This window comes from Leucoraja erinacea, chromosome 2 (genome assembly GCF_028641065.1).
Source record: "Leucoraja erinacea ecotype New England chromosome 2, Leri_hhj_1, whole genome shotgun sequence".
In the NCBI taxonomy this organism is placed as follows: Eukaryota; Metazoa; Chordata; class Chondrichthyes; order Rajiformes; family Rajidae; genus Leucoraja; species Leucoraja erinaceus.
This window is the reverse complement of record NC_073378.1, coordinates 104,276,190-104,304,012: the sequence shown is the minus strand read 5'-3', so window position 1 is coordinate 104,304,012 and position 27,823 is coordinate 104,276,190. Positions and strand designations below refer to the sequence as shown.

Genomic DNA, 27,823 nt, shown 5'->3' with positions numbered 1-27,823 from the left:
AATAGCAAAAGGATAACAAGGGATAAAATTGGTCCATTAGAGAGTCAGAGTGAACAGCTATCTGCAGAGCCAAAAGAAATGGGGGAGATATTGAACAATTTCTTTTCTTTGGTATTCCCCAAGGAGAAGGATATTGAATTATGTGAGGTAAGGGAAACAAGTAGAGTAGCTATGGAAACTATGAGATTCAAAGAAGAGGAAGTACTGACACTTTTGAGAAATATAAAAGTGGATAAGTCTCCAGGTCCGGACAGGATATTCCCTAGGAGATTGAGGGAAGTTAGTGTAGAAATAGCAGGAGCTATGACAGAAATATTTCAAATGTCATTAGAAACGGGAATAGTACCGGAGGATTGGCGTACTGCGCATGTTGTTCCATTGTTTAAAAAGGGGACTAAGAGTAAACCTAGCAATTATAGACCTGTTAGTTTGACGTCAGTGGTGGGCAAATTAATGGAAAGGATACTTAGAGATAATATATATATAAGCATCTAGATAAACAGGGTCTGATTAGGAACAGTCAACATGGATTTGTGCCTGGAAGGTCATGTTTGACTAATCTTCTTGAATTTTTTGAAGAGGTTACCCGGGAAATTGATGAGGGTAAAGCAGTGGATGTTGTATATATAGACCTCAGTAAGGCCTCTGACAAGGTTCCTCATGGAAGGTTGGTTAAGAAGGTTCAATGGTTGGGTATTAATGGTGGAGTAGCAAGATGGATTCAACAGTGGCTGAATGGGAGATGCCAGAGAGTAATGGTGGATGGTTGTTTGTCAGGTTGGAGGCCAGTGACTAGTGGGGTGCCACAGGGATCTGTGTTGGGTCCACTGTTGTTTGTCATGTACATCAATGATCTGGATGATGGTGTGGTCAATTGGATTAGTAAGTATGCAGATGATACTAAGATAGGTGGGGTTGTGGATAATGAAGTAGATTTTCAAAGTCTACAGAGAGATTTATGCCAGTTGGAAGAGTGGGCTGAAAGATGGCAGATGGAGTTTAATGCTGATAAGTGTGAGGTGCTACATCTTGGCAGGACAAATCAAAATAGGACGTACATGGTAAATGGTAGGGAATTGAAGAATGCAGGTGAACAGAGGGATCTGGGAATAACTGTGCGCAGTTCCCTGAAAGTGGAATCTCATGTAGATAGGGTGGTAAATAAAGCTTTTGGTGTGCTGGCCTTTATAAATCAGAGCATTGAGTATAGAAGTTGGGATGTAATGTTAAAATTGTACAAGGCATTGGTGAGGCCAATTCTGGAGTATGGTGTACAATTTTGGTCGCCTAATTATAGGAAGGATGTCAACAAAATAGAGAGAGTACAGAGGAGATTTACTAGAATGTTGCCTGGGTTTCAGCAACTAAGTTACAGAGAAAGGTTAAACAAGTTAGGGCTTTATTCTTTGGAGCGCAGATGGTTAAGGGGGGACTTGATAGAGGTCTTTAAAATGATGAGAGGGATAGACAGAGTTGACGTGGATAAGCTTTTCCCACTGAGAGTAGGGAAGATTCAAACAAGGGGATATGACTTGAGAATTAAGGGCAGACGTTTAGGGGTAACACTGGCAGCAGCCCTGTCAGCAACGTGTTAGTCTTTTCAACTTTTTTTATTTTTTTAGTATGTCTTAAAGTCTGTTTTTAGTGTTTCTTAGTGTGTTTTGTGTGGGGGGTGGTGTGTGGGGGTAAGGGGGAAACCGTTTCGGCCGCCTCCTCCATGGAGAGGCGACTTTTTCCAGGTCGCCTCCCCCGTGGCCTAACAGCGAGGATCGGCTCGGCCTTTCCCGGAGACGCGCCCGGGGCTCGGGGCTCCGGCGGCGGGTGCAGCGTGGACTGTCAGCACGGAGCTGGGGCTCGCTGGAGGGGAGCGCTCCGTTCCGCTGGCCTGCAGCAGACGGCAGCCTGAAGCCGCGGTCTGCACAGCTCCAGCTGGCGTGGCGTCTACAGCCCGGGATCCCTCGTGGGGGACCCGGGGGGAAGAAGAAGCTTCCACCGCCGGCCCGCGGCCAACTTCTACCGCGGGTCCGGTATGGACTTAACATCACCCCTGGAGGGGAGCTTCGACCGCTGGCCCTGCAGACTGCGGTGCTTACGGCTGCGACGTGGAGGGAACTTTAAATCTTCGGCCGCCGGCCTGCGGCGTACACCAACTAAAAGCCGCGGTCTCCGGTGGGGAGGAGCCGACTCTGGACTTACCTGGACTTGTACCTTGTCCTTTTACCATCTGGACGCCCGCAGCAACGGCTGCGGAGGGTTGAGGTCCCGACCACGGGGGGAAATGGAGGAGGACTGGCCAAATTGTGTGCCTTCCACCACAGTGATGAATGCTGTGGTGGATGTTTATGTTAAAAATGTATTGTGTTTTTGTGTGTGCCCTTTATCATTGTATCGCTGCTGACGTATCATTTCACTTGCACTTTTTGTGCAATGTGACAAATAAACCGTTGTATTGTGTATTGTATTGAGGGGGAACTTCTTTACTCAGAGAGTGGTGGCTGTGTGGAATGAGCTTCCAGTGAAGGTGGTGGAGCAGGTTTGTTTTTATCATTTAAAAATAAATTGGATAGTTATATGGACGGGAAAGGAATGGAGGGTTATGGTCTGAGTGCAGGTATATGGGACTAGGGGAAGAATACGTGTTCGGCACTGACTAGAAGGGTCGAGATGGCCTGTTTCCGTGCTGTAAATTGTTATATGGTTATAGAGTTATATGGTTATATCTGGACTTTCAGAAGGCTTTCCACAAGGTCCCACATAAGAGATTAGTATACAAACTTAAAGCACACAGTATTGGGGGTTCAGTATTGATGTGGATAGAGAACTGGCTAGCAGACAGGAAGCACAGAGTAGGAGTAAACGGGTCCTTTTCAGAATGGCAGGCAGTGACTAGTGGGGTACCGCAAGGCTCAGTGCTGGGACCCCAGCTATTTACAATATATATCAATGATTTGGACGAGGGAATTGAATGCAACATCTCTACGTTTGCGGATGACACAAAGTTGGGGGGCAGTGTTAGCTGTGAGGAGGATGCTAGGAGGCTGCAAGGTGACTTGGATAGGCTGGGTAAGTGGGCAAATGCATGGCAGATGCAGTATAATGTGGATAAATGTGAGGTTAATCACTTTGGTGGCAAAACAGGAAAGTAGACTATTATCTGAATGGTGGCCAATTTGGAAAAGTGGAGATGCAACGAGACCTGGGTGTCATGGTACACCAGTCATTGTAAGTAGGCATGCAGGTGCAGCAGGCAGTGAAGAAAGCGAATGGTATGTTAGCATTCATAGCAAAAGGATTTGAGTATAGGGGCAGGGAGGTTCTACTGCAGTTGTACAGGGTCTTGGTGAGACCACACCTGGAGTATTGCGTACAGTTTTAGTCTCCTAATCTGAGGAAAGACATTCTTGCCATAGAGGGAGCACAGAGAAGGTTCACCAGACTGATTCCTGGGATGTCAGGACGTTCATATGAAGAAAGACTGGATAGACTCGACTTGTATTCGCTAGAATTTAGAAGATTGAGGGGGGGATCTTATAGAAACTTACAAAATTCTTAAGGGGTTGGACAGGCTAGATGCATGAAGATTGTTCCCGATGTTGGGGAAGTCCAGAACAAGGGGTCACAGTTTAAGGATAAGGGGGAAATCTTTTAGGACCGAGATGAGAAAAACATTTTTCACACAGAGAGTGGTGAATCTCTGGAATTCTCTGCCACAGAAGGTAGTTGAGGCCAGTTCATTGGCTACATTTAAGAGGGAGTTAGATATGGCCCTTGTGGCTAAAGGTATCAGGGAGTATGGAGAGAAGGCAGGTACAGGATACTGAGTTGGATGATCAGCCATGATCATATTGAATGGCAATGCAGGCTTGAAGGGCCGAATGGCCTACTCCTGCACCTATTTTCTATGTTTCTATGTTAATCTCAGAGAATTAGCAGCGTTAAGCGATATTGGTGTTGGGTGATCTGTGGTGCTATTGGAAAATAACATTGAAAATGTAGTGGAATAAATGGGATAGCTATATTAAACCAGACAATTCAAGTGTACGAGAAATGCTGGTGCATACTTAATGGATAAACAGCCCATTATCTATTATGGCACTCTTCGATTCGGTAGCTACAAAAAAAATGTCGATCATTATGCAAATGTATTATTTTGCAGATGCGCTCATCTGCCGCCCCCATGTTTTTCTTTTTAATGTTGTGCAGTTGTATTTCCAGCTATTTCAGTTTTTTATTTTATATTTAACCATGCACAAATGTTAGTTTTCTCTTTAACGTGGCAATTTATTTTTGTAGAAATACAATTAATTGTAAGTGATAAAAACTGCTGCTGCTCCTTGATATGCTAGTAATAATAATTAAATAGCTTTCTTTTCCCCAAAAGAGGAAGTATATTTGCATTAACTGAAACATTAATTCTAATCCTTGTGTCTGACATTAATCTAGGTCTGTTACCACAAGTGATGGGTGTGGCACCTGAGAAAGCCATAAAACTTAGTGTGAGTGTTGTAAATTTATATTTAAAGATGTATATTGGATAAAAAATGATTATACACAATGTTTTACAGTGCTCAAGGTCAAAATCTGAAATTTTGGCAGCTGAATGCTGAAATATTGAACGGTTTTTCCCTTAAATTCAATATATAATTACCATATATTAATTATACATATAATTACCATACATAGTAAATTTATATACATACCATAAAAACCATATAACTTTTTTTTTTGCAAATTTCACTTCTAATTTTGTCATTAGTGAGTCTTTGTTCAAGTGGTGTTGGTGCTGGCAAATAGGACTTTTCATGAACCCAGAGTATCAGATCTTAAGTTGTTATGGTATTGCGAAATAGAATGCTTGATCTTTAAAGCTCATAGAATGTTAATCCATAACCCCAATATAATGCTGAATCCACATCCTGTAAAGAATATCCGTGTTTTTCTCTTCCATACCATCTGTGCTCTGCCCTGCGAGAGATCCACAAGGTCTGCAGGTATAAGGCTGGTATTATGTGATACTTGTAAGCCATCGGCCCAGATCTATTGAACTGAAATCACCCCATATCATCTGGAGTTGGTTTTAATGTTATTTCTTGAAATAAAACTCGTTGTAAGTATAATTTCTTAGAAAATAATACTCTAAATTCCTACGCAAGAGAGATTTTCTGTGCGTGTTTAATATCAACATGCTTTTTACGTGATTATCACTATTGAGAATATATACATTTTTAAGATGCTGTTGACATTTTAACTTAAATGTATCTTGAAGATAAATTCTATAAAACTTATTTCAAAGTATTTGACTTTATTATAGATGAATGATTTTGTGAGAGACCTGTTTATTCGGGGAGATGATTCCATCCCAATTGCAGCAGAAATACTTGCTGGTGGATGTGTAAGTATTAGTCTTTATAACAGGAGTTGGCAACCCGGTTCTAGTTAATAAACTTTGACATTTATATATTTAACAAAATATTACGTCTACTGAACATAGTAGTTAGTTCAAGAATCTTAAGATCAACTTTGCGTTTTTTTTGCAAAAACAACAATTTAATTTAACACAACCATTTAACTCAATTTAACATAAGCATCGACTACAGTGGAATCAACATTGCAAAAACAACAATTTAACAACAACCAACACAGTTTAATATTAACATCCACTACAGTGGAATCAACATTCCTCACTGTGATGACGGCCTAATGTTCAGACCCTCTCATCAGGATGATCGAAACTCCAGCGTCGGGACGGATTACAACAAAACAAGAGAAGTTTTCCCCTCTTCCCCGCCCCCTCCCCTCCCCTACATAAAACATACGAAGAAACACCAAAACATACCCTTAACACACACTCAAAACAACAAAAACAGAGAAGGGCCACGACAGGCTGCTTGCGAGACGGCCATTATGGACTTGCCCATCTCTGTCTGTCTGTCTGTTTGTTGGTCTCATAGCGGCCAATGTGTTTTGCCGCGCTCACTCTTCTAGGTGCACCTTTTTCCCTGTTCGTGGGATTACATCAGTTCCATTTTCTTTGTATCAGCAAACAGGATTGATAGGAATGGGAAAAAAAAACACCTGCTGGCCGGAATGGTTCCGGGACGCACTGAGAGAAAAAAAAACGACTGTGGGTGGGATAGAAACATAGAAACATAGAAATTAGGTGCAGGAGTAGGCCATTCGGCCCTTCGAGCCTGCATCGCCATTCAATATGATCATGGCTGATCATCCAACTTAGTATCCCGTACCTGCCTTCTCTCCATACCCTCTGATCCCCTTAGCCACAAGGGCCACATCTATATAGCCAATGAACTGGCCTCAACTACCCTCTGTGGCAGAGAGTTCCAGAGATTCACCACTCTGTGTGAAAAAAAGTTCATCTCATCTCGGTTTTAAAGGATTTCCCCCTTATCCTTAAGCTGTGACCCCTTGTCCTGGACTTCCCTAACATCGGGAACAATCTTCCTGCATCTAGCCTGTCCAACCCCTTAAGAATTTTGTAAGTTTCTATAAGATCCCCTCTCAATCTTCTAAATTCTAGAGAGTATAAACCAAGTCTATCCAGTCTTTCTTCATAAGACAGTCCTGCCATCCCAGGAATCAGTCTGGTGAACCGTCTCTGCATTCCCTCTATGGCAATAATGTCCTTCCTCAGATTTGGAGACCAAAACTGTACGCAATACTCCAGGTGTGGTCTCACCAAGACCCTGTCCAACTGCAGTAGTACCTCCCTGCTCCTATACTCAAATCCTTTTGCAATGAAAGCTAACATACCATTCGCTTTCTTTACTGCCTGCTGCACCTGCATGCCTACCTTCAATGACTGGTGTACCATGACACCTAGGTCTCGCTGCATCTCCCCCTTTCCCAATCGGCCACCATTTAGATAATAGTCTGCTTTCCCGTTTTTGCCACCAAAATGGATAACCTCACATTTATCCACATTATACTGCATCTGCCAAACATTTGCCCACTCACGCAGCCTATCCAAGTCACCTTGCAGTCTCCTAGCTTCCTCCTCACAGCTAACACTGTCCCCCAGCTTAGTGTCATCCGCAAACTTGGAGATATTGTCTTCAATTCCCTCATCCAGATCATTAATATATATTGTAAATAGCTGGGGTCCCAGCACTGAGCCTTGCGGTACCCCACTAGTCACTGCCTGCCATTGTGAAAAGGACCCGTTTACTCCTACTCTTTGCTTCTTGTTTGCCAGCCAGTTCTCTATCCACATCAATACTGAACCCCCAATGTCTTGTGCTTTAAGTTTGTATACTAATCTCTTATGTGGGACCTTGTCGAAAGCCTTCTGGAAGTCCAGATACACCACATCCACTGGTTCTCCCCTATCCATGCTACTAGTTACATCCTCGAAAAATTCTATAAGATTCGTCAGACAAGATTTACCTTTCGTAAATCCATGCTGACTTTGTCCAATGATTTCACCACTTTCCAAATGTGCTGCTATCCCATCTTTAATAACTGACTCTAGCAGTTTCCCCACTACCGATGTTAGACTAACTGGTCTGTAATTCCCCATTTTCTCTCTCCCTCCCTTCTTAAAAAGTGGGGTTACGTTTGCTACCCGCCAATCTTCAGGAACTACTCCAGAATCTAAAGAGTTTTGAAAGATTATTACTAATGCATTGCAGAAAAAAAAAAAACGGCTGTGGGCTGGATGATTTCAAGTTACGGGCCGCATATGGTCTATGGGCCGTAGGTTGCCAACCCCCCCTGCTTTATAACATGGCACAAATATCCCATCGTGTCGTTCATGGATGTAGATCAGTGCCACTCATGTTATGAGGCATACTGTAGCTCTGCCCACTAGTTTAATAGAAAGCCTCTCTTCCCTTTCTTCCCCAGTCTAGAGTTATGTGTTAAGATGAAGTTACCTATGCTGTAATGCTAATAAAAGCCGTTGGATCTTAATCACCGTGTGTGAGTTAAATTATTCCTACAACAGAGCCCAACGACATGGTGTCAGAAAACTTGGACTCACTCCTTGCCTAATTATATTGCTTTACTTTAGTTTGTGATTTTCTCCGGTATCTATTATACCATGGCTTCTGCTCTCAGAAAACCAGAGGTCCTGGTGTTTGATGAAGACCTCGCAGAACGGTGGCGCATATTTGAAGAAGATTTCACCGTTTACATAGACGCGGCTCACCCTGCTGCTGCTCGTGTCTCAATCCTCCTTAATCTAGCAGGCACAGAAGCTGGTTGGTGTGCCACAAGATTTCATTATGAACCAGCTAAGTTTAACCTGGCTGATCTTAATCTACCAGGACCACGACTGCTTGCTGCAAATTCCAACAGTTATGTGAGTTAAACCAATTATAATCATGGAGAGGCAACGAAGCCAGAGACCCAACGACACGTACGGTGTCAGAAAACTTTTTGGGGACTCACTCCTCTGGTCTATAATTATATTGGAACGAATTTGCGACTTTACTCTTGAGACTGTTGAGTTTTGTGATTTTCTCCCCCCACTCTGGTATGTATTATACCATGGCTTCTGCTCTCAGAAAACCAGAGGTCCTGGTGTTTGATGAAGACCTCGCAGAACGGTGGCGCATATTTGAAGAAGATTTCACCGTTTACATAGACGCGGCTCACCAGGCGCCGAATCCACCGACCTACGGGCAAGAAACATGTTTTATTGGCCTGGTATGGCTGAATACATCCTCGAGAATGTGGCATCCTGTGAAGTGTGTAATAGCTTGGCATCTCATCAACAAAAGCAACCACTTCTCTCACATCCGGCTCCTGCCTTCCCGTGGTCTACAGTGGCAAATGACCTATTTGAGTGGCATGGCAAGCAGTACCTGGTACTTGTCAACTAGTATTCCGTCTGGTTTGACATCGATTTTCTTAGCAGCCCCACTTCTCGCGGGGTAGTTTTAAAACTCACTAGCCAATTTTGCAGACCACGGACTCCTTGCAATCTGCTATCTTATAATGGCAGTCAATTTACCAGCCAACACTTCAAGGAGTTTGCTGCATGCTGGGGTTTTCGCCACGTCATCAGCAGCCCTGAATATCCACAGTCGAATGGACTAGCTGAACGGGCTGTCAAAAGTTCCAAACCTCATGGAACGACCCCACAAAGCTAATTCCGATGTGTACTTGGACTTGCTCAACCTACGCAACATCTCCCCAACCCCATCTTGGGTTCACCTGCTCAACGATTATTACCAAGGCAGACCCGAGCCACGGTGCCTGTGGCTGATCAGGCATTGATCCCGCAGGTGGTCCCACCATCGGAAGTCCAGTCCAGGCTGCAGCAAAAGCGTAACATTCAAAAACAGTGGTATGACAAAACAAGCAGGCTGCTGCCACAAAGGGGCAGGTGGTTCGTTTGCATACTGACAAAGGTCGTGACCGTATCGGTGTAATTTCTGGAACTGCCTCTGAGCCACGCTCATATTTGGTCAGTGCCGAAGGACATAACAGACAACTTATCCTGCCTGTGAATGAGCCGGCTCCACCTCCGTATTATACAGACCATACATGTATACTTCCGTCCACGTCCAGAGGCATCGTTCCACCTGTACGAACACAACAACGCACTTCTGAAACAGCTGCTCTGCCAATGGCGACGCCTCCTCCACCTGTGCCAAAGTCCCTTGTTTCATCACCGGGAATGCCGTTTCAATCTCCGCCACCAGTCATGCCACCGACTCTGTCCCTGGTGGTGAAAAACGGAGATGGTTTATATCGCACACATGCTGGTCGTGTTTGCAAGCCCACTGTGAAGTACCCGGGCTATATTTGACTTTCCTCCAACTTATTATCAATTGCTATGCATGCCTTATGGTTTTGTACTGACTTTTAATTCTTTAAGAGGGAGGATGCAGATCAGTGTCACTCATGTTATGAGTCATACTGTAGCTCCACCCACTAGTTTGATAGAAAGCCTCTCTTCCCTTTCCTCCCCAGTCTAGAGTTATGTGTTAAGATGAAGTTATCTATGTTGTAATGCCAATAAAAGTCTTTGGATCTTAATCACTGTACGCGAGTTAAGTTATTCCTACAACAGAGCCCAACGACAATGGACAATGGATGTTTTAATACTATCTATAGGTATAGTTGTTTTTATATTATTATTCCAAGTGAGGACACATTGTCAGACAGTATCTGGGAAAGGAATGGAAGATGGCATTTCAAGCCGGGGCCCTTCTTCAGACTGATTCAAAAGTTCGGAATAAATAGGTGTTAGTATCAGCCCCTTGGCCCTTCAGGCCTGCTCAGGTGTTCAATAAGACATGGCCCCAGTTAAAGAAAAATGTATATACTTTTGTTGTATAAACCCTGAGGCCCAGGGAGCCGTTGGTGCGAGGGGAGGAGTACCTGCGCTGTAAGTATAAAATACATCGCGGGGCTTGCTTTCACAGAGGCCCTGGGAGCCGTTGGTGCGAGGGGAGGAGTACCTGCGCTGTAAGTACACCAAAATCAACAACGTTCCAGAGATGGATTCTGGTAGAAGCCTCTGATTGGTGGAAGAGGACCGAGTTTACATTTTTACATTTCTGCCTTCAGGTTAAGGATTCTGGGAGTTAAGGATTCTGGGAGTTGAGTGTACAGTATTTATTAGTAAAGTTTAACGGATAAAGTTTTGTGTTTTTTAATATTTAATATGGAGTTAATTTGGGAGTAAGTTATGTCAGTGGAGATTGGCCCCGTGGTTTGCTCAGCCTGCAACATGTGGGAGATCAGGGATATGGTCCGTGTCCCTGGTGGCTATGTTTGCAGGAAGTGTGTACAGCTGCAGCTCCTGGCAGACCGCATTGAACGATTGGAACTGCGGCTGGATTCATACTGGAGCATCCACGATGCTGAGAAAGTCGTGGATAGCACGTACAGCGAGTTGGTCACACCGCAGGTAAAAGGTAAGAGGACAGAAAGGGAACGGGTGGCCAATAGCCAGCAAAGCAGTAGGCAGGTAGTGCAGGAGTCCCCTGCGGTCATCTCCCTCCTAAACAGGTATACCATTTTGGATACTGTTGAGGGAGATGGCTCATCAGGGGAATGCAGCAGCAGCCAAGTTCATGGCACCATGGGTGGCTCTGCGGCACATGAGGGGGGGAAAAAGAGTGGAAGGGCAATAGTAATAGGGGATTCAATTGTCAGGGGAATAGATAGGCGTTTCTGCGGCCACAAACGAGACTCCAGGATGGTATGTTGCCTCCCTGGTGCAAGGGTCAGGGATGTCACTGAACAGCTGCAGAACATTCTGGAGGGGGAGGGTGAACAGCCAGTTGTCGTGGTGCATATTGGCACCAACGATATAGGTAAAAAAAGGGATGAGGTCCTACAAGATGAATTTAGGGAGCTAGTAGATAAACTTAAAAGTAGGACCTCAAAGGTAATAATCTCTGGATTACTACCAGTACCACGGGCCAGTCAGAGTAGAAATAGGAGGATATTGCAGATGAATACGTGGCTTGAAAAATGGTGCAAGGGGGAGGGATTCAAATTTTTATGGCATTGGAACCAGTTCTGGGGGAGGTGGGACCAGTACAAACAGGATGGTCTGCACCTGGGCTGGAATGGAACCAATGTCCTTGGGGGAGTGTTTGCTAGTGCTGTCGGGGAGGATTTAAACTAATGTGGCAGGGGGATGGGTACAAGAGCAGAGAGGAAGGGGGTGTAAAATGGGGGTAGAAGCAATAGGTAGCCAGGTGAAAAGTAAAAGTGGCAGGCAGACAAAACCAGGGCAAAAATCAAAAAGGGCCACTTTTCAACATAATTCTATAAGGGGTAAGAGCGTTGTAAAAACAAGCCTGAAGGCTTTGTGTCTCAATGCAAAGAGTATTCGTAATAAGGTGGATGAGTTGAACGTGCAGATAGCCATTAATGATTATGATATAGTTGGGATCACGGAGACATGGCTCCAGGGTGACCAAGGCTGGGAGCTGAACATCCAGGGATATTCAATATTCAGGAGGGATAGAGAGAAAGGAAAAGGAGGTGGGGTAGCGTTGCTGGTTAGAGAGGAGATTAACGCAATGGAAAGGAAGGACATTAGTTTGGAGGATGTGGAATCGGTATGGGTAGAGCTGCGAAACACTAAGGGGCAGAAAACGCTGGTGGGTGTTGTGTACAGGCCACCTAACAGTAGTAGTGAAGTTGGAGATGGTATCAAACGGGAAATTAGAAATGCGTGCGACAAAGGCAAAACAGTTATAATGGGTGACTTCAATCTACATATAGATTGGGTGAATCAAATTGGCAGGGGTGCTGAGGAAGAGGATTTCTTGGAATGTATGCGGGATAGTTATCTAAATCAACATGTAGAGGAACCAACAAGAGAGCAGGCTATTTTAGACTGGGTATTGAGTAATGAGGAAGGGTTAGTTAGCAGTCTTCTTGTACGTGCCCCCACTGGCAATTAATTCTAAAAGGGTTGACGGTGGATATGCAATGGAAGACATTTAAAGACTGCATGGATGAACTACAAAAATTGTTCATCCCAGTTTGGCAAAAGAATAAATCAGGGAAGGTGGTGCATCCGTGGATAACAAGGGAAATCAGGGATAGTATCGAAGCGAAGGATGATGCGTACAAATTAGCCAGAAAAAGCAGCATACCAGAGGACTGGGAGAAATACAGAGACCAGCAGAGGAGGACATAGGGCTTAATTAGGAAAGGAAAAATAGATTATGAAAGAAAACTGGCAGGGAACATATAAACTGACTGCAAAGGTTTTTATAGATATGTGAAAAGAAAGAGATTAGTTAAAACAAATGTAGGTCCCTTGCAGTCAGAAACAGGTGAGTTGATCATGGGGAACACGGATATGGCGGACCAATTGAATAACTACTTTGGTTCCGTCTTCACTAAGAAAGACATAAATAATCTGCCGGAAATAGCAGGGGTCAAAGGAGTTGGAGGAATTGAGTGAAATCCAGGTTAGCCGGGAAGTGGTGTTGGGTAAATTGAATGGATTAAAGGCCGATAAATCCCCAGGGCCAGATAGGCTGCATCCCAGAGTATTTAAGGAAGTAGCTCCAGAAATAGTGGATGCATTAGTAATAATCTTTCAAAACTCTTTAGATTCTGGAGTAGTTCCTGAGGATTGGCGGGTAGCAAACGTAACCCCACTTTTTAAGAAGGGAGGGAGAGAGAAAACGGGGAATTACAGACCAGTTAGTCGAACATCGGTAGTGGGGAAACTGCTAGAGTCAGTTATTAAAGATGGGATAGCAGCACATTTGGAAAGTGGTGAAATCATTGGACAAAGTCAGCATGGATTTACGAAAGGTAAATCATGTCTGACGAATCTTATAGAATTTTTCGAGGATGTAACTAGTAGCGTGGATAGGGGAGAACCAGTGGATGTGGTGTATCTAGACTTCCAGAAGGCTTTCGACAAGGTCCCACATAAGAGATTAGTATACAAACTTAAAGCACACGGCATTGGGGGTTCAGTATTGATGTGGATAGAGAACTGGCTGGCAAACAGGAAGCAAAGAGTAAACAGGTCCTTTTCACAATGGCGGGCAGTGACTAGTGGGGTACCGCAAGGATCAGTGCTGGGACCCCAGCTATTTACAATATATATTAATGATCTGGATGAGGGAATTGACGGCAATATCTCCAAGTTTGCGGATGACACTAAGCTGGGGGGGCAGTGTTAACTGAGGAGGATGCTAGGAGACTGCAAGGTGACTTGGATAGGCTGGGTGAGTGGGAAAATGTTTGGCAGATGCAGTATAATGTGGATAAATGTGAGGTTATCCATTTTAGTGGCAAAAACAGGAAAGCAGACTATTATCTAAATGGTGGCCGATGAGGAAAAGGGGAGATGCAGCGAGACCTGGGTGTCATGGTACACCAGTCATTGAAAGTAGGCATGCAGGTGCAGCAGGCAGTGAAGAATGCGAATAGTATGTTAGCTTTCATAGCAAAAGGATTTGACTATAAGAGCAGGGATGTTCTACTGCAGTTGTACAGGGTCTTGGTGAGACCACACCTGGAGTATTGCGTACAGTTTTGGTCTTCAAATCTGAGGAAGAACATTATTGCCATAGAGGGAGTGCAGAGAAGGTTCACCAGACTGATTCCTTGGATGTCAGGACTGTCTTATGAAGAAAGACTAGATAGACTTGGTTTATACTCTCTAGAATTTAGGAGATTGAGAGAGGATCTTATAGAAACTTACAAAATTCTTAAGGGGTTGGACAGGCTAGATGCAGGAAGATTGATCCCGATGTTGGGGAAGTCCAGGACAAGGGGTCACAGCTTAAGGATAAGGGGGAAATCCTTTAAAACCGAGATGAGAAAAACTTTTTTCACACAGAGAGTGGTGAATCTCTGGAACTCTCTGCCACAGAGGGTAGTTGAGGCCAGTTCATTGGCTATATTTAAGAGGGAGTTAGATGTGGCCCTTGTGGCTAAGGGGATCAGAGGGTATGGAGAGAAGGCAGGTACGGGACACTGAGTTGGATGATCAGTCATGATCATATTGAATGGCGGTGCAGGCTCGAAGGGCCGAATGGCCTACTCCTGCATCTAATTTCTATGTTTCTATATCAGTCTGTCTCAATGTTGAACAAAATCAGTGATATAACCTCCACAGCTGCCTGGGAAGGAGAATTCTAAAGAATCATGACTGAAAGATTCTAAAGAACCGAGAGGAGAAGTTCTTCCATGTCTTAAGCAAACAACATCTTATTCTGAATTCCTAGTTTCCAATGAAAGGAAACATCCTCTCAGCAGCTACCATGTCAAGCTATCACTGAATCTTAGATAATTTATTAAGTTTAACTAATTCACTTAATTTCCATTGAGAATAGGCTTTTTCAACCTTTCTTCATATAATCACCCTATCATAAAACATAGAAAAGTATGGTTGAGATCAGGTCCTTTGGCCCACAATGTCTGTGCTGAATATGTTGCCAAATTGTGCTCTCAATGAACATACGTCTTGCAAATTTTCAGGTTAAAAGTATTGTAACTTTAATTTTTGTTTGCAGAAATATTGCGAACATTTCTGACATATCAAGAATAATCAAACCTTCAACAAAATCCCTGAGACACACATTCAAAAAACATTAAAAGGTATAAAGTTTGTAGATTAAAAATACTAAAATGCTGAGTATCTAAAAAATTTATTTTGAAAATTATAATATAACAACTGTTCAAATCCATTACATTTCAAGGAGAAAGTTACAACCTGTCTTCTCCATTACAGGATTCTTTAGCAGTTTTGAGTTTTTGGCTAGTTCTTGCTGTCACCCTAACATTCATGAGGTTTGTGTCAGAGCACCCAGAGTAGGAAGTGGGGCATTTGGCTCCTCTTGCATGATCCGCCAATGAATAAATTGAAGCTTGGTCTTTTGTCTTAGTGTCACATCCCTGCACTAATCCCAGATTGTTAGAGGTATTTTTATGGCTATTTTTAAGGCAGAGATTGACATATTCTTGATTAGTAAGCTTGTCGATGGTTATGGGGAGAAGGCAGGAGAATGTAGTTGAGAGGGAAAGATAGAATAGCCATAATTGAACGGCGGAGTTGACTAGATGGACCGAATGGCTTACTTCTGCTCCTGTGATGTATGAACTTACCCTTTGGTTCCCTTAATATCTAAAAAACCTACTAATATCTATCATGGGTAATTTTAAAGATTATTTGCTTTAGGGTGAGAAAGAGTCTTCGCATCTCCATCCCTGAATAGCTGACCCTTTATTTTGAGACTTTGACCCCAAACATTGTAGAATTATAAACTTCACATCTAAACTAAGCATCTTAATTTTGCATGTTTTAATAGGATCACCTTTTATACTTCTCAACACAAAATATAACCATGGTGTTCTTAATCTCCCAAGTATAACACCTTCCAAGGAATTAACCTGCTCAACCTTTGCAGCACTCTTTATAGCACAAGTAAATTATTGCCTGAGTAGGAAGATCTGACCCGTACACAGTTGCAATCTCACTAAATTATTTTTAACCTGTGCGGGCCCCTCTGTATACTGAAGCAAATTCAATCTCTTATCCTTTTTTAAAAAGACGACTTTATATCTCTCTGTTTTCATCAAAGTGAATGAACACGTTTTTCCAAATTAAATTCCATTCGCCTTGGTGTCACCCATTACTTCCCAATTGCGTTGTTACCTTTTCCTTTATAACAGATCCAGTGTTTCCCACACATCTCATCTCCAAAAAGTCAGATGGCACTGTTGGATGCCCTTTGCTGATCCCCTGAAAGTAATTGCTGATCTGTATTTGTCTTTGGCACAAAACTTCATAAGAGTTGACAGGAGGTCGCAGACAGTCTGAATTTTCCAGTTGTGGATGGTTCAGAAAAATAATTTGTTGGGGATATATGGGCAAAAGAGTAAGGCTTAAGTATTTCCATGGGTTAAGTGGTAGATGTTGCAATTAATTCTGGTTGAAAGAGTTTTGGAAAGATCATCAACAGAACAGTGCGGGGTGAAAAGAATAGAAGGCAATGAGAGAGCATCGAGAAAGGGAGAGAGGAACTATGGATGGGGAACATGAAAAGTGTAATTCCTGGGTAGAGAAAAGCAAAATGAAATTTGTGAAAGAGGCTATGAAAGAAAGCAGTGGAATTGACTAGGAGAGATTGAATGTGGAAAAACATTATTTTAATGATATATGAGAATATTGGTGAATGCATTTATCAGTTCAGTTCTTATCTTTTCTCTTATTCACTTTTTAATTATACTTTTGAAACCAATGCCTGTGAATTAGGCTTGTTCGTCAACTATTAAAGATTATGTGTGTTAGATTCTTTGCCAGCTTGTCATTAGGATGATTTCTTCCCAGTTTATTTAGTATAGTTCATGCCTTTTTTAAATACATTTTTTTTGCCACAAGTCCACCTAATAATATGATCCCAGACTCTGAAGATGGTAGCTGAAAACCCATTCATGCCTTGAGGTTTTGCCGTGTCAATTAAAATTATTTTGATACACATTTGGACTGCTGCTGCTATTTAAAAGATAAGTCATAATGCTTTTCCCTCTTTAAGAAACATAGAAAATAGGCGCATAGTAGGCCATTCAGCCCTTCGAGCCTGCACCGCCATTCAATATGATCATGGCTGATCATCCAACTCAGTATCCTGTACCTGCCTTCTCTCCATACCCCCTGATCCCTTTAGCCACAAGGGCCACATCTAACTCCCTCTTAAATATAGCCAATGAATTGGCCTCAACTACATTCTGTGACAGAGTATTCCAGAGATTCACCACTCTCGGTGAATGTTTTTAAGAGTCTTAAGGTTGTAGTTCTCAACCGCCATGTCTTCAGGATTCAATTGAAACAGAAATATGTTTATATTTGGTAATCACATTGCTTAATTATGCAGTTATTGTGTAGATTCTATTTTGTCCTGCTTATAGCCTCCTTTTGATGTCTTCAAACGCATTGTGCTTATTCTAAGGTGCAAAATAGAATGTGTGCACCTTTGAGAAACATATCTGTTTTTTACTCAGCTGCGTAAACCATAGCGATGAATTGTATCTGTGTGCAGACACTGAAATGTCTTATATGTTGAAATATTTTGGAATCGCATAATATATGGAATCAATTAACTTTTTTCTCATATCTTTCAAAGGAATAGTTCAGCTAAGAATACCTAAGAATACCTATGTCGATGAAACATTCATAGGATCTCTGGAAAGATACTTTTATTTGTTACTAGACCAAGTGCAGACCTGTTGGGTCTGTTCCCCCAACGTGCGGTTGAAGGGGGGGGGGGGGGGAGGGGGGGCGGCATGCGGCGTCACAAACATTAACCATCCCCACACATACATTAACTACTACCCCCCCCCGCTAACACGCTAACTACCCCCCTTGATATTGTATTAATATTATTAATTTGCTCCTTTTACCCCATAACCGCCCTATCCACTAACGCATAGCCCCCAACTAGCAGGGGGGTGGAGAGTGAGGGCAGAGAGAGAATGGGGAGAGACAGAAGGGCAGGAGATGGAGGGGGGAGAGGGCGATGGAGAGAGTGGGGAGTGGGAGAGAGAGGGGAAGGGGAGGGGGAAGGGAGAGAGGGGGAGGAGGATGGGGGGGGGGGGAGGAGAGCGATGAGGGGGTGGTAGAGGGGGAAAGGGTGGGTGAGGGGGGTAGAGAGGGGTGGGGGAAGGGGAGAGGGGAGGTGGGCGAAGAGGAGGAAGGGGGTGAGGAGAGGGAGAGAGTGGAGGGGGAGAGAGAGGAGGGGGAGAGAGAGAGGAGGGAGAGAGAGGGGGGCGGGAGAGAGGAAGGGGGGAGAGAGAGAGAAGGGGGGAGTGGGGGAAAGGCATGGGGGTGGAAGGGAGGGAGGGGAGAAAGCAAGGGCTATCTAAAATTAGATGTCAATGTTCATACCACGGGTGTAAACTACCTAAGCGAAATATGAGGTGCTGTTCCTCCAATTTGCGCTGGGCCTCACTCTGGCAATGGAGGAGGCCCAGGACAGAAAGGTCAGATTGGAATGGGAGGGGAAGTTGAAGTGCTGAGCAACCGGGAGATCAGGTTGGTTAATACGAACTGAGCGGAGGTGTTGGGTAAAGCGATCGCCGAGCCTGCGCTTGGTTTCGCCGATGTAGAGAAGTTGGCACCTGGAACAGCGGATGCAGTAGATGAGGTTGGAGCAGGTGCAGGTGAATCTCTGCCTCACCTGGAAAGACTGATTGGGTCCTTGGATGGATTCGCGGTCGGAGGTAAAGCGGCAAGTGTAGCATTTCCTGCGGTTGCAGGGGAAAGGACCCGGGGAAGGGGTGGTTTGGGTAGGAAGGAACAAATTGACCAGGGGGTTAGGGAGGGAACGGTCTCTGTGGAAAGCAGAAAGTGGAGGAGATGGGAAGATGTGGCCAGTGGTAGGATTTCGTTGGAGGTGATGAAAATGTCGGAGGGTTATATGTTGTATGCATCGGCTGATGGGGTGGAAAGTGAGGACAAGGGGGACTCTATCCTTGTCACGAGTAGGGTGATGGGGAGTAAGAGTGGAGCTGCGGGATATAGAAGAGACCCTGGTGAGAAACTCATCTATAATAGAGGAGGGGAACCCCTGTTCCCTAAAGATTGAGGACATCTCTGATGCACTGGTACGGAATGCTTCATCCTGTGGTGGCAGATGCGGCGTAGACGGAGGAATTGGGAGATGGGGAAAGAGTCTTTACAGCAAGCAGGGCTCTTTAGTAAATTTTCACAAAATGATATTAGTGTAGAGTGATACAGTGTGGAAACAGGCCCTTGACCCAACCCACACACACCACCAAAATGTCCCAGCTACACTAGTCCCACTTGCCTGCGCTTGGTCCATATCCCTTCAAACCTGTCCTATCCATGTACCCGTCTAACTGTTTCTTAAACAATGGGATAGTCCCAGCCTCAACTACCTCCTCTGGCAGTTTTGTTCCACACAAACTTTATGTGAAAAATTTACCCCTTGGATTCCTATTAAATCTTTTCCCCTTCACCTTGAACCTATGTCTTCTCGTCCACGATTTCCCTACTCTGGGCAAAAGACTCTGTGCCTTTACCCAATCTATTCCTCTTATGATTTTGTATACCTCTATAAGATCTCCCCTCATCCTTCTACGCCCCATGGTATAGAGACCCAGTCTACTCAACCTCTCCCTATAGCTCACTCCCTCTAGTTCTGGCAACATCCTTGTAAATCTTTTCTGAACCCTTTCATGCTTGACAATATCTTTCCTATACCATGGTGCCCAGAACTGAACACAATATTCTAAATGCGGTCTCACCAACGTCTTATACAACTGCAACATGACCTCCCAACTTCTATACTCATTACTCTGACTGATGAAGGCCAAAGTACCAAAAGCCTTTTTGACTACCTTGGAACCATGCAACTGTACTCCTAGATCCCTCTGCTCTACAACACTACCCAGAGGCCTACCATTTACTGTGTAGGTCCTGACCTTGTTCTACGTCCCAAAATGCAGCACCTCACACTTTTCTGTATTAAATTCCATCAACCATTCCTCCGCCCACCTGGCCAATCTATCCAGATCCTGCTGCAATCTTTCACAACCATCTTCACTATATGCAAAACCACTAACTTTTGTATCATCAGCTAATCTTGCTCTATATGTTCTCATCCAATTCATTGATGTAGATGACAAACAGTAACAGGCCCAACACCAAACCCCGAGGCACACCATTAGTCACAGGCCTCCAGTCCGAGAAGCAACCCTCCACCATCACCCTCTGCTTCCTTCCACGCAGTCAATTTCCTATCCATTCAACTATCTCTCCTTAGATCCCATGCAATCTAACCTTCCAGAGCAGCCTACCATGTGGAACCTTGTTGAATGCCTTACTGAAGTCCATGTACACAACATCTACAGCTCTGCCCTCATCAACTTTTTTGGTCCTGTCTTCAAAAAAATCTGATTGATTTGTGAGATACGACCTTCCACGTACAAAACCATGCTGACTATCCCTAATCAGCCTTTGCCCATCCAAATGCCTGTATAACCTATCCCTCAGAATAATCTCCAGTAATTTACCAACTACAGATGTTAAGCTCCCGGCCTATAGTTCCCAGCATTTTCCCTGCAGCCCTTCTTGAAAAGAGGCACAACATTTGCCACCCTCCAGTCTTCCGGCATCTTTCCTGTATTTAAGGACGACTCATAAATTTCAACCAGGGCTTCCTCAATTTCCACTCTAGTTTCCCGCAATGTCCTCGGAGATTATAACTATACTTGGTTGCCTTTCTTCGGAAATTAGAGGAAATGCTTTACCAAGCCTGTGTCCATTCCCACTGCATTACCCAAGTGGAATTTAAACGTTTAAGTGGCCCAGAGCATGCCTGTCTGATCCTCATGCTTCATATTGATCAGTGGATCATAAAGGTTTAGATCAATAATAGTGAGGGGCAAAGAGAGTCCAAAGGGAATTTATAAATTGGTGGAAAGCTAAGTATCAGGGAGGGGGGGCACGACAACTCAGCTAGACCGGATCAATAGAACCCAAAACTGTAAAGTAAAACTTGGAGACTCTTAAAGATTGGGTGTTTCAAATTCAAGCTAGGGAACCAAATCCAGAAATTTGGTTCACAGAAGAGTGTACAGCGTTGATGAAAAAAAAAATTTGTAAGATGGAACATGAAACTCCAGTGCAGGAATGCAGATATGGTATCCGTCGGGGGGCGCTGTCCTGTGCACGGCTGCCCAGCCAGCTGCTGTCTGTCTCATCATTTTTTATTTTAGTTAGTTAAGTGTTTTGTTTGGAGGCTTAGACTTTTTTTATGTAGGGGGTGGGGGGGGGAGGGGGAAACTACATTTCAGGGTCCCTACCTGGTCGGAGAGGTGGCTTTTGTCCGGGCTGCAGCTTCGATCTGTCCTCGCGGCCTACCTGGAGCGGCATTTCCTGTAGGGAACCGCCTAGAACCTCGGCTTCGGCGGCGGCACAACGCTGGAGCGCTATCGTGGAGCGGGCGATGCCTTGCCTGGGTCGCCGCGCTGGAGCTCCGGTGAGCTGAGACCGCCGGGTAAAACATCGCAGAGCTGCGGGACTGTGGAGCAACCAGCTGTGGGCGGCAGCACTGAACTTAACATCGAGAGCCTGGGATCTCTAGATGAGATCGCCAGTTGTGGAGCTCCAACCGGCGCAGCCTTGTTGGCTTCGGAAGCCGAGGCCTCCAGTGCGGAAGCGGCCGTTCCAGGGTTCCCAGGCCACTGGGAGGACTCTCCCGACGTCGGAGCATCATCACCCGGCGAGAACGGCCAGGAACATCGGGCCTCCATAGAGGCAACTGTGGAGGCCTCAATGGGTCCGACTATGGGTGAACTGGGGTTGGGGACTGGACTTTGTGCCTTCCCTCATGGTGGGAGCCATTGTGGGGGGATGTTCTATGTGTTTAAGACTCTCATTGGTGTTATGTCTGTATTCTTTTTTTGTGTGCTGCAAAATGGCAAAAAGCATTTCACTTCACTACACCTTGGTGTATGTGAATGTGACTAATAAAATACCTCTGATACCTTTGACCTTTGATATGCAGAGGCTAGAACTATTAATTGAGAGGTACAAGTTCTTCTCCAATCCTGGTAGAAGGGAATTTAAATTAAAGTAGTAAAATTCAGATTTTAATTCGGTGAAAAAAATGGAATTTTATTCAGAGATGTGTAAAATGTTGCATTTTGGGAAGTCAAACCTTGGCATGTCCTTAATAGTGAACAAAAGGGCCCTGGGGCGTGCTGTAGAGCAAAAGGATCTAAACGTGCAGATACATAGTTCACTCTAAATGTCATCATGTAAATAGAGTGGCGAACAAGGCGTTTGGCGCATTGGCCTTCATCGCTCAAGGAATTGGGTATAGAAGTTGGTATATTATTTTTGCAGTTGTACAAGACTTTGGTGAGGCCGCCCTTGGAGTATTGTGTTCCTGCTTCGTCACCCCACAATAGGAAAGTTGCCATTAAGCTGGAAAGGGTGCAGACAATGTTAGCAGAACCCGAGGGCTTGTATGACAGAGATAGGTTTTGCAGGCCGGACTTTATTCCTTATACCAGAGGTTGAAAGGTGATCTTGTAGAGGTGTATAAAATCATGAGAATAGATAGGGTGAATGCACTGGGGTTTTTTTTTAAACAGGGTAGAGGAATTGAGAACCAGACAGCATAGGTTTAAGGTGAGAAAGGAAATATTTATTAGTAGCATAATTTGCTCAAAAGAATAATGATTTATGGCTATCAATTTTGGTGTGTATTGATTTAGGGACTGACTTTATGAATGTTAAAATATCTTATTGAATTGGAAATATGGTTTGCACAGGTGCAATGAAAAGTTACATAATGCTGAAAACAAGGTTGTATATCAAACACAATTTGAAAACACTTATGTTTTGTGTAGGTACTCATGTGCAGTTATCAAATTGTGGCTGGATAATATGTTAATTCTTTTTGTAGGCTGGTGCTTCACAAGTTATCTTCACTAATCCTCTAGAGATTGTCAAGATCCGGTTGCAGGTGGCAGGTGAAATCACCGTGGGTTCCCGTGTCAACGCATGGAACGTCATCAAGCATTTGGGGTTCACTGGATTATATAAGGTACTGTGAGAATTCTTAGTTAGGTCTTTGAAGTAAGCAGGTGTTTAGCATGGTTGTATATGTTCAATAATTTTACGTGCAATAAAGGAGCAGGCATAAACATTTCCATAATTTGGGTGAAGGTAATAGGTTTTTCCCTGTCACGGATTATTTCTCCATTCTATCCATGCATATGCTCCTGCTAAACTTTTCTAATATCCACCTATATACTTCCCCACAGTTGATACAACTGTAACTATCAGATTACAGCCAACACCAATTTAGATTCACCAATATTCAGAATATAACAGATAGGCAAATTTGGACTCGGGGGAAAAATGTCTACTGAATATGTGAACATTTTATCGTTACCGCGTAGATTTTTTGCGAAGATGTGATTTTATATACACACACACACACAAATCCACATACAAGATCAGACTTTTAATAGTTACTAGACCAAGTGGGACCCATTGGGTCCCGTCCTTTCAACGAGCAGTTGCAGGGGCCTGCAATGTCACTTACACACTAACCACCCCACACACACTATCCACCCTCTTTATTTTTATATTAATATTATTCATTCGCTCCTTTTACCCCATGCCCGCCCTATCCACTTACACATAGCCCCCAACTCGCAGGTGCATCTAGAGAGGGAGAGGGGTAGTGAGAGAGAGGGCACACAGAGAGAGAGAGGGGTTGAGACACAGAGAGAGGAGCAGAGAGAGGGGCAGAGACAGAGGGGGGGAGAGAGGGGCGATAGAGAGGGGGAGAGAGAGAGGGAGGGGAAGTGAGGAGGGGGAGAGAGAGGGGAGGAGGGCTTGGGAGAGCAGATGGGGGGCTTGGGAGAGGAGAAGGACGTCACTCACAGGGCGAGCAAGACGCGCAGACCCATTGTGACGTCATCAGCAAAAGACAGTTGTTTTTATTTCAAAATGTTGTCAGATTTTTGAATATTTTCAGTAATAACTCAAAATATATTCAGAAATAAAGCACAAATTTTTCAGATAATGTGGTTTTAGACTCCACGGGAAAAATGTCTACCGGAATTTGTAAAAATGTTATCGTTACTGCGTAGATTTTTTGCGAAGATGTGATTACACACACACACACACACACACACACACACACACACACACACACACACACACACACACACACACACACACACACACACACACACACACACACACACACACACACACACACACACACTACTATCCCATCTCCACCCTATCCACTCACTCATAGCCCCCAACTCGCAGGCGCATCTAGAGAGGGAGAGGGGTAGAGAGAGGGCAGAGACAAAAGGGGGGGAGGGGGAGGGGAAGTGAGGAGGGTAGAGAGAGGGGTGGGGGTTTTGAGAGAGGGGATGGGGAGCTTGGGAGAGGAGGTGGGGGTGAGAAGGAGAGGAGAGGAGGGGAGGGGGAGGGAGGAGGGAGAGAAGGGGGGAACGGGGCGGGCAGCCAAGGAGTAGGGAGGCGGGGGGTGACGTCACTCACAGCGCGAGCAAGACAGTGCAGACCCATTGTGACGTCATCAGCAAAAGAGTCTTTTTTTCAGTATTTAACATTTTCAGTAATAACTCGAGAAATAAAGCACGACATTTTCAGATAAGGCGATGGAAAAATCTCTACTGGAATATGTAAAAAATTTTACCATTAGCACGTCGTTTTTGAGTGAAGATGTGATTATACACAAACACACACACACGAATAAATACACATCAAAGATCAGAGTTTTATAAGTATACTAGACTAAGTGGGACCCGTTGGGTCCCAGTGACACGGGAGGCCTGTTCCCCCAACGCAACCTGGGTGGGGAAGGGGCGGTGGGGAAGGGGGGGGGGGGGGAAGGGGGGAGGTGAAAGGGGGGGAGGGTGAAAGGGGGGGGGAGGTGAAAGGGGGCGTGGGGAAAGGTGTGTTGGGGTAGAGGGTGTGGGGGAAGGGTGTGGGGTAAGGGGGAGTGGGAGAAAGGGGTGTGGGGGAAGGGGGGGTGGTCGCAGCATACGCAGCTCTCTGCTCACCCCGCATCTTCAGCTTTCGGCCTCACGCCGCAGATCCTGGTCCCACTCCGGATTCACTCAGAGGCTTCCTGTTCAACTCAGCAGCTTCCGCTGGTCATGCTGGTCGCCGCAGAAGCGGTCCGCGGGCTCCTCAACAGACTCAGCCCCTTCAGCTTTTTATTCTCCTCACTGCGTTACTGACAGCAGGTTCCGGAAGGGACGGTTTTTACGATTTTTAAACCTTCATAACTTTTGTACTATTTCACCGATCAGAACAAAACTTATTTAACTTGCAGCAGAGGAGAATGGTGAGTAAGGTGGCGAAAAATTGTAGCGCTCTGGGGGATCGTTTTTGCGCAAAATTACGTCAGTGGTCAAGATGAGACTGACAGACAGACAGACAGACTTCTAGAATGGAAAATCATGGAAAATTACGTGTGTAAAAGGTAGCACAGAGCTGGAGTAAAATTTGACATCTCAGTTTCTTACAATAAGTCAGTCAGGTTGAAACTAGGACACAAGATATAATGATTGACTGGGACACAAGATATAATGATTGACTGAAGAGATCCCTCTATCTGCTGCAAGCTGATAATGGAGAAAATAAGAGAAAATCTGAGATGATACCAATTAAAAGTACTGTCAAAACTCTGCCCAGTTATCGCACAATGATTCTGAGCCATACCTGCTGATGGATCAATCATCAAAAACCTCTCCTATCACAATACTTCAGTTTCACAAAGAACTTATTACGCTTGACAATAATACATTCATTATTATTGCAGTCAATACAGAGAGCCTGTAATTTTATAATTTTATAAATTCAGAAATAGTAGATTTAGATGTCTTGACAACAGTTACTGAACAACCATCATATTGTTCATTGTCTAGTGGGGTGCCAGTGGGGTCAGTGCTAGGACCCCGGTTATTTACAATATATATTAACAAATTAGACGAGGGAATTAAATGTGACATCTCTAAGTTTATGGATGACACAAAGCTGGGTCGCAGTGTTGGTTTCAATAAGGATGCTATGAGGCTGCAGGGTGACTTGAATAAGTTGGGTGAGTGGGCAGATGCAGTATAATGTGGATAAATGTGAGATTATCCACTTTGGTGGCAATCACAGGAAAGCAGATTATTTTCTGAATGGTGTCAGATTAGGAAAAGGGGAGGTCAAACGAGACCTGCGTGTGCTTGTACATCAGTCACTGAAAGTAACCATGCAGGTACAGCAGGCAGTGAAGAAAGCTAATGGCATGTTAGCTTTCATTGCTCATAAACTCAAATCCTCTCACAATGAGGTCCTACTGCAGTTGTACAGGGCCCTGTGTGCAATTTTGGTCTAATTTGTGGAAGGACATTATTGCTATTGTGGGAGTGCAGTGTCACCAGCTTAATTCTCTGGATGGCGGGACTGACATGATGAAAGAATGCGACGACTGGGATTTTCATTGGAAGTTAGGATGAGAGTTATGTTGAAATGGTTAAAGGATAGTAATTGGTTCATATTTGAAAAGCAGTCTTATCCGATTAAAGCTGAGTTGCTTTGTAAATAGAATTTCATTAATTTTTGTAAGCAAATTGTAATATATAATGAATAATTCTGTGTGTTCCATATTAAAGAGCCTATTTTCAACATATAAATTTACTTGCATTAACAGAAAATTATTTTGAGGAAAAACTGCTAATTCTGTCTCTGAATGTTCAGGATTGTAGGGATTTCTAGTTCTTAAAATGGAAGTTCCTGTTCAGATTCTGAGACTGTTATAAAATCCATCATTGTACCTGTACTAAAAAATGCCTCCCCAGCTTGTCTGAATGACTACCGTCCGGTGGCCCTCACCTCAGTAGTCATGAAATGCTTTGAGAGGCTGGTTTAGAAACACATCTGCGCCTTCCTCCCTCGCAACATGGATCCGCTACAATTTGCATACCGTCCGAACTGATCCACAGACGATGCGGTCTCACAGTTAAATGTGTTTAGCAACATCTCAGAGAATCCTTGACCCTGGTACCCAGGAGGCAATCAACCACCTTAGAATCCCACTCATGGCCACAAAATCTCCAGTCTGTCCCACTACATATCAAGGTGCGTTTTGATCAAAAATCAAGTGCATTTAATTGTTCATGCACTGTGCCCACCGGGCCTCATATTCCGCTTGGGCAGTTTGCACCCTAACGGCATAAACATTTATTTCTCCAATTTCCGGTAGCCATTGCTGTCTCCTCCCCTTCTCAGCTCTCCCTCAGCACTCGGGCTCCTCCTCTTCTCAGCTCTCCCTCAGCCCTCGGGCTCCTCCTCTTCCTTTCTTCTCACCCCCCCACCCTACATCAGTCTGAGGAAGGGTTTCAGCCCAAAACGTTTACTATTTCCTTCGCTCCATAGATGCTGCTGCACCCGCTGAGTTTCTCCAGCACTTTTGTCTACCTTCGATTTTCCAGCATCTGCAGTTCCTTCTTAAACAATTACATTCTTGTTGCAGCTTTATAGGCGCATTTGAATGCAACTACACAGCAAATAGATAGACAATACATTATTAGTGGACCTAGGAGTAAGTAGTCCTCTACAACTAGATCTTAGACTGCCTGATCCATAGACAACAATAGGATAGTATACAAAACATCCTCCATGATAGTTCTCAATACCAGTGCCTGGAAGGATGTGATCTCAACACCTTACTATACACTCATGACTACAGCCAAATTCTGCACTAACTATAGGTTTGCAGCTGACATTAACATAGTGGATCGAGTCTGTCACAATGAGAAAATGTACATGTAGGAGATCCAAGTT

The 27,823-nt window shown here is 44.2% G+C and overlaps 1 protein-coding gene across 5 annotated transcripts in view; it reads left to right on the top strand.

The window, feature by feature from the left end:
* The window catches only part of LOC129713381 (electrogenic aspartate/glutamate antiporter SLC25A13, mitochondrial), a 133,164-nt gene that overhangs the window by 91,612 nt on the left and 13,729 nt on the right, over positions 1-27,823 (top strand). For all 5 annotated transcript variants that reach the window (XM_055662417.1, XM_055662401.1, XM_055662421.1 and 2 more), the window contains 3 exons: positions 4,444-4,496; positions 5,312-5,392; positions 22,902-23,042. In XM_055662417.1, the coding sequence (XP_055518392.1) occupies positions 4,444-4,496; positions 5,312-5,392; positions 22,902-23,042 (275 nt within the window). The remainder of the gene's footprint in view (positions 1-4,443; positions 4,497-5,311; positions 5,393-22,901; positions 23,043-27,823) is intronic.